Genomic DNA, 7,505 nt, shown 5'->3' with positions numbered 1-7,505 from the left:
GAAGCCAGGCTCTGACACAGCTGGCTGTGGACCTGCCAAGTCATTGCCCCTCTTGGAGCCTCTGTTTTCTCCTCTGTAAAATGGGCTGGGCTGCTGTGAGGATCCAATCAGACCTGAAAAGATGTAGGCTGTACTCCCCTCAGTCAGTTGTTATGATTATGGCCCTGCGGCTCGCACGGGGCACTCTAAGCTCCTCTGGAGTTTTGGGAGCTCACAACCCCTTAATATTTGGGGGTGGGGGGCTTTGGTCCTATTCTTTTGTTTCCTAACACAAAGCCCCTTCCCAAAGCTGCCTATCAAGCCAGAAGAACAGAGATTCCAGCTCGGGCTTGGTGTTCCTAGCAACCATCTGGCCCATGAAGAGCAGGCCTCCTTCTCTGGGTCAAATAAAGAGTGACTCACCTCAGCCCAGCCCTGGCGGCTACAACCTTTGTGAAGGCCCCGCCACACCCTGCTTTCATGGCCTGCCTTGGGTCACACCCGTCTTCTTTTCACCTTTGGGCACCCCAGACCCACTTACAGGTCTGATTCACTAGTTTATTTTTTTTTTTTTAATTTTTTTTTTTTTCAACGTTTATTTATTTTGGGGACAGAGAGAGACAGAGCATGAACGGGGGAGGGGCAGAGAGAGAGGGAGACACAGAATCGGAAACAGGCTCCAGGCTCTGAGCCATCAGCCCAGAGCCCGACGCGGGGCTCGACCTCACCGACCGCGAGATCGTGACCTGGCTGAAGTCGGATGCTTAACCGACTGCGCCACCCAGGCGCCCCTGATTCACTAGTTTAAACAGCCTCAGGCTGGCCTTCCTGAGTGGCTCAGGGCTCTTGCTGGTGGGTTAGGGGTGTGTGTAGGCTGTTTCTTGTCCCCTGCTCCTGGCTATAAGTTGGTGGCTGGAAGGCAGTTTGTTGGGGACTGGTTTCAGAGGCCTTCCTTTAGCCACAGGGGACCCAGGTGATGATATGTAGAAAGGAGGACTGAGATTTCACGGGGGAAACTGAGGCACGTTGATGGGAAGTGACTGGCCCATCTCCCTAACAGCATCTCAGAAGGGCTTAGGGCCTCGGTCCTGTGACTGAGTGACCGCTCTGACCTAAGGAACCATGGAGACTTTTCTGAGGAGGGGTGAGGTCCTTGTGGACAGGAACTGGGGTGAGGCGCAGGCAGTGTCTGGCAGGGGGCCCTGCCTTCCCAGGCGATGAAGAAAAGGTGGAATTGTTGAGCGGGATGAAGAGGGGTGAAGAACGGGGCTGGGGGCTGTGTGTGGAGATGAGGGTTCCTTCCCCTATGATCCAAGCTCTTCACTCCGGCCATGAGAACCTCCGGAGAGCCTGGCAGTTCAGCCATTCGTCCATGTCTGAGGCTCTGGGATTCAGCCTGATACCCTCCTTCCAGATGCTCACACGGAGGGAGGGATTCCACCCCGTTTCTGTCTCTGGGCGGCAGGTGCTACATGTCTCATGGGCAAGTTATTTGCTTCCTTCAGGCTCAGATTCCCCATCATGGATTTCAGGAAATCTGTGTTGAATGAATGCATGATTTGCAGGCGGAGGGTGGGGGCTGTCCTGGAGGGGGTGGGTGGTAAGAGGCCCCCAGGGGGTCTGCCCCAGGTGGGGTCAGGCTTGAGCCTGGGGTTCCCCAAAAGCCCCATATAGCCCAGCTGCAGAAGCCTCCCAGCAGCCAGCAGCTGTTCTCAGGAGCCTGCTCTCCGCCCTCCCCATCCCCCGCCCAGCCCCAGCCCCAGCCCCAGCCCCAGCCCCAGCCCCAGCCCCGGGATTTGTATGGCTCCAGCGGGCCGGCAGCTTTGTCTCAGCAGGCCAGCAGCAACAGTCCCCTCCTCTCTGGGAAAGAGAGGGAGTCAGGGTGTGGGTGATCCCCACGGGGCTGTAATTCCAAGTGGGGTGTAGGAATCTCCTGAATGTACTGGAAGGAAGGGTTAACTTAGACCCCCAAGGAAGGGGCTTCAGAACATAATTCCAGAGGGGGCCTCTGAGTGATGGGAGGAGGGGGAGGACTGGGTGTAGGAGTCTACTGTCGGAAGGACTTAATTCCTGGAGGGGGTGTCAAACCTGGGGAAATCTTAATCGGGGAGGCCCAGAATGTGACTGGGAGGGTGTCCTTGTGTGTGATGGGGTGAAGAAGGGAAGGAGTGTGACAGGAGGTGCTCCGTCGGGGCCCTGGAGTGGGCAGGGTGGGGCACTTCGAGGGGGGAGGGTGGGGGTGGGGGTGAACACTGTCTCAGGCCCCTGGGAGGGAAGAGCTGGAGGCAGAGCCGCCGGGAATCGACCAATGGGGAGAGTGCCCGTATTTGCACTCAGGAGCTTGCAAATTCCTCGGGGCTCAGATATCCGCCCTGACGCCCTCCCCCCTCCCCCTCTCCCTGCCCCCGCCCGCCCAGGGCATAAAAGGCGCCAGGTGAGGCCCTCGCCACTCCTCCCGCCAAGCGATACACCTCGGGCTACTGAACTATTCCCGCTGCGTCCCCATGGCTTCCTACACTTACCGCCAGTTGGCCACCACCTCGTCCCTCGGGGGCCCGGGCAGCGGCTCCCTGCGCTTCGCGGCGGGAAATGTCTTCCGCGCGCCCAGCATCCATGGGGGTTCGGGCGGCCGCGGCGTGTCCGTGTCCTCCGCCCGCTTCGTGTCCTCGTCCTCCGGGGGCTACGGCGGCAGCTTTGCGGGCGGCCTGGCCGGGTCCGACGGCCTCCTCTCGGGCAACGAGAAGCTCACCATGCAGAACCTTAACGACCGGCTGGCCTCCTACCTGGACAAGGTGCGCGCCCTGGAGGAGGCCAACGGCGACCTGGAGCAGAAGATCCGCGACTGGTACCAGAAGCAGGGGCCCGGGCCCTCCCGAGACTACAGCCACTACTTCAACACCATCGAGGACCTGCGGGACAAGGTGGGCGGCGGCCCAGCTTCGGGAGGTGCACCTGTCGCGCAGACCCAGCCCCGCGGGCCGGGCGAGGCCCGAGGCGGGCACGGAGGGCACCGGAAGCCACCACCCGACAGGGCAGGGCGGTAGCGAGCCCGTTAGGACGTGGGAGGGCCGCAGGGTGGGGCAGAGAGCTGGGGGCAGGTGAGCGGGGACAGGACAGTGGGACAGGAAGTGGAGGCTGGGGCTAAGGGAGGGGGGTGGGGTGTGCAGCGGCGGTGGGGGCGGGGCTGGAGGGTGGGAGGTCTGGAAAAGGGGGTGCGAAGGAGTAGGAGGAGGTGGGACAAGGCTGTGGGCTGTCCGGAGGTCTGGGCCAGAGGCCGCAGTCACAGACAAGAGTTTGGCCTGGGAGGGACCCATCCGCTGCTGCCCCCGGCGTGGGCCCCTCTGCATTGCATTCCTCTGGTGGGCAGGTCTGCTTTCCTTCACGCTCGGGCTGGAGCCCCTCCTGCCCCGCCCAAGAGGGCCACCCGGATTTAGGAGGAACTTCTAGGAAGAATGGGAGGGGACAAATGCTGTGGCCTAAAGACCTGGTGAAGGCGGAACACACTCAGGCCCCGGGGGTCCTTTTCAGCAATAGTTCTGTGTGGGTGGAGAGTCCTGGGGTTGGGGGGTGCACCACAGGTCTTACAGGGAGCCCCGAGGCCATGCGGAACTGGGACCTCTGCCTTGAAGAAATGTATCAGAAGCCAGTGGGACATTTAATGGTCCCACATGCTGGGTCTCCAAAGCGGGCGCAGCGCCTGCCCTGTGCCCAGCATGGTGCGGGGTGCCAGGGGCATAGAACAGATAGGCCAGACTTCTAGACGAGGGGGGACAGCTAGAGATGTAAACAACAAAGTAGAATACTGCTTGCACACTTTAAAAATTGTAACCTGCCATAAGAAATACATTTCAGGGTGTACCCCCACGCGTTCTCGCTCTGTGATGCACACACCCAAAATGGAAGCAAAGCTTTCTTGAAACAATTCTTACCCTGCTGTGGTCCATCTCTTCTCATATTTTATATTCTGTTCAGTTTCATTAAAAACTATGCAAATCACCACTCACTGTACTGGGTGACTAATGAGCCATGACCTGCTCTTTGAAAAACATGAACCCAAGTACCATAATCAATGATGTGAATATGCCCATCACATCAGAGGGACCTCAGATGGGGGTCAATTTGGACAAGTACTCCTGAAGTTCATTTCCACCTCTGTAAGATAGGCATACCCACTGACCTGGCATGAAAGATGAAGTGCAAAGTGCTTGGCACATGATAGATGCTCAACACACGGGAATTCGCTTTCCTAAAGCAGATTGTGCTTTGCACAGGGGGTTCAGAGAAAGGTAACCCAATACGCCATCTGGTTTGCAGATCATTAGCGTCTGCCTCCCGACTATTTAGAGTACAGGTCTCAGATGCTTTCCTCCCAGACTCACCTCTGCCCTCCCACACCCGTCCCCTACCCCCTGGCTCAGCAGTCCCTGACCACGGTTTCTCCTGCTCTAGCTCCTGGGCAGGGACTGACTTCAAGACCTCCCAGAGAGCAGGCCAATGGTCAGCTGAGTCTCTAGTGGGTAGGGGCACACCCATTTGTTTTCCTCTGTCTTCTGGGAAGAAAGTGGGTGGACAGAGCCAATATGCTGAGCTGGTGCCAACCTCCTGCCTCTGTCTTCCAGATTCTCGGTGCCACCGTCGAGAACTCCAGGATCGTCCTGCAGATTGACAATGCCCGTCTGGCTGCCGATGACTTCCGAACCAAGTGAGTATGTGTTTGCCCTGGAGGGCTGCAGAGGGGGCAATGCCAGGCCCTTTGGGTGCAGCGGGGGACTGCTCTCTGTCCTCGCTCACCCCAGCTGGCCTGGAGTAAGCCCCACCACCTCCACGGACTCCTGAACCATGAGGGGAGATGGGAACTCTGCAGGGGTTCGGAGGAAACGCTGGCCTGACTGCACCTATTTCCTCTGAAAGGCTTGAGATGGAGCAAGCCCTGCGCCAGAGCGTGGAGGCCGACATCAACGGCCTGCGCAGGGTGCTGGACGAGCTGACCCTGGCCAGGACCGACCTGGAGATGCAGATCGAAGGGCTCAAGGAGGAGCTGGCCTTCCTGAAGAAGAACCACGAGGAGGTGGGTGTCAGGCTGCGGCTCCTGTCCATCCCACTCCAGCTTTCCAGGACTGAGGACACTTTTTTGTCCTGTATCCTCTTGACCATGGCCGCACTTACTGTACCCTCGGCATGGCCCCGGGCGTGGAGCAGGGCTTCCGGGGGTTCCAGCAGCGGATGGAGGCCACCTCGTCTGTCCTGCGGTGGTGGCTCCTGGTCTGCACCTGAAAATCAAGCCCTTTCCGCCTGGGGGACGGGGGAGTGACTTGGCCCAGGCCCAGCAGGCTCTGGGCTCCGACATGCCCATCTCTGCTGTGTCTTTCCAGGAAGTCAGTGCCCTGAGGGGCCAGGTGGGTGGCCAGGTCAGCGTGGAGGTGGATTCCGCTCCGGGCATCGACCTTGCCAAGATCCTGAGTGACGTGAGAAGCCAATATGAGGTCATGGCGGAGAAAAACCGAAAGGATGCTGAAGACTGGTTCACCAGTCGGGTATGGCAAGGGGAGCGGGTGCCCTCTGGGGAGGTGGCAGGGAGAGAGGGCTTTGTGCTCTCAGACAGAGGTCTGCCTCAGTGCTGACTCCTTCTGCCTCCTCTCTTATTGCAGATGGAGGAGCTGAATCAGGAGGTGGCCGGCCACACAGAGCAGCTGCAGATGAGCAAGACGGAGGTCACCGAACTGCGGCGCACCCTCCAGGGTCTGGAGATTGAGCTGCAGTCGCAGCTAAGCATGGTTTGTGCCCCCTGCCCCGTGGGATGCACGCCGGGGCCCTCGCAGCCTTGCGCAGCCCGGGCTGTGGCTGTGCCCATGCCCTCTCTGGGAACCGGTCTCCGCTGAGTCTGTTCCCTCTCCCTGCTCTCAGAAAGCCGCCCTGGAAGGCACGCTGGCGGAAACAGAGGCCCGCTTTGGAGCCCAGCTGGCCCAGATCCAGGCTCTGGTCAGCAGTATGGAAGCCCAGCTGAGCGACGTGCGTGCGGACACTGAGCGGCAGAACCAGGAGTACCAGCAGCTCATGGACATCAAGTCACGGCTGGAGCAGGAGATCGCCACCTACCGCAGCCTGCTGGAGGGCCAGGACGCCCAGTACAACAACCTGCCCACCTTTAAGGCTCTCTGAGTCCGACAGCCTCCTGAGCTTCCTGCTGTCCCGCAGAGAGGTTCCCCTGGGGAGGGGCGTGTGGGAAGGGACGAGCCCTACCCCCAGCTCTTTCCCTGACCTGCCAATAAAGCTTTATGACCCAAGGGAGGAAGGATGTTGGGTTTGTTGTCTCAGCCCATAGAGATGGGCCAGGACTTGGTCCTGTTAAAGTTTTATTTGGATCAGAGTGCACCCTGTCCTAAGAGAGGGAAGGGGTGGGGTACACGCTAACTCCTACGGTCGTGGTAATTCCTGTTTGCGGAACTTTTCGTTTATCAAACCTGTTCCTTGAAACAAGCCTGTGATGGGGGCTCAGTCGGTTGAGCGTCCGACTTCGGCTCCGGTCATGATCTCACGGTTCGTGGCTTCAAGCCCCACATCGGGCTCTGTGCTGACAGCTCAGAGCAGCCTGCTTCAGATTCTGTGTCTCCCTCTCTCTCTGCCCCTCCCCTGCTCGTATTCTGTCTCCCTCTCTCAAAAAAAATGTAAAAACAAACTTGTGAAGCAAGCATTGCTCCCATTTTATAGAGGGATAAACTAAGGTTCAGAGAGGTGAAGTGGTTTGTTGTGTGTGTAACTGTTCCAACGTGGCAAAGGTGGGATTTGAAACAGTGGTTTTTTTTTTTTTTTTCAAATTTAGTTTTTTAAAATGTTTATTTTTGAGAGACAGAGTGCGAGTGGGGGAGGGGTAGAGAGAGAGGGAGACACAGAATCCGAAGCAGACTCCAGGCTCTGAGCCGTCAGCACAGAGCCCGACTCAGGGTTCCAACTTGTGAACCGTGAGATCATGGCCTGAGCCGAAGTCGGACACATAACCTACTGAGCCACCCAGGTGCCCCCAGAGTTAGTTTTCTTTCCACTTTACTCCCTCATGGGTGGGTGTGTGTATCTGTGTGTCGGAAATTAATGTTTATTTGAGCACTTAGTATGTTCCATTTAATCAAACAACCCTCAAAGGTAGTTAAGTAGGAGTACGCGTCGTATAGAGCAGGAAACGGGGAAGTTAGGTAACTTGTCCAAGGTCACAGAGTGTCTAGGTTTCCTGCTTACTAGCTCGCCGGGCCACCTTGTACCCCAGTCTCCTAGGATTTGACGCTCCCTTGTGCTGGGTCCTCAGTACCTTCGGGTCTTGTTCCGTGTGAAGTCCTAGGACCGGGATCCCTTGGGGGCAGCTCCTTTTGATAACATTTCTTCACCAAGCCAGGAACGGGGGCAGGCATCCCACTGAGAAGGCTGAGGAGAGTGTACCCGTTGGTGTGCATCTGTGTGCGTGCGTGCGCTAACACATTCATGCATTTCTGGGCAGCCCCACATAAGCCCCCTACGCCCACCAGCTCATACCTGGG

At 58.1% G+C, this 7,505-nt stretch overlaps 1 protein-coding gene across 1 annotated transcript; it reads left to right on the top strand.

Annotated features, from left to right (window-relative positions):
* Positions 1-2,386: 2,386 nt before the first annotated feature.
* KRT19 (keratin 19) lies at positions 2,387-6,267 on the top strand. Its single transcript, XM_043584464.1, has 6 exons — positions 2,387-2,900; positions 4,599-4,681; positions 4,891-5,047; positions 5,352-5,513; positions 5,628-5,753; positions 5,884-6,267. The coding sequence occupies exons 1-6, from the start codon at positions 2,484-2,486 to the stop codon at positions 6,136-6,138; spliced, it is 1,200 nt and encodes a 399-aa protein (XP_043440399.1). The 5' UTR covers positions 2,387-2,483; the 3' UTR covers positions 6,139-6,267.
* The last annotated feature ends 1,238 nt before the right edge of the window (positions 6,268-7,505 follow it).

This window comes from Prionailurus bengalensis, chromosome E1 (assembly GCF_016509475.1).
Source record: "Prionailurus bengalensis isolate Pbe53 chromosome E1, Fcat_Pben_1.1_paternal_pri, whole genome shotgun sequence".
In the NCBI taxonomy this organism is placed as follows: Eukaryota; Metazoa; Chordata; class Mammalia; order Carnivora; family Felidae; genus Prionailurus; species Prionailurus bengalensis.
The sequence above is the reverse complement of the archived record's forward strand: the minus strand, read 5'-3'. Positions and strand labels throughout refer to the sequence as shown.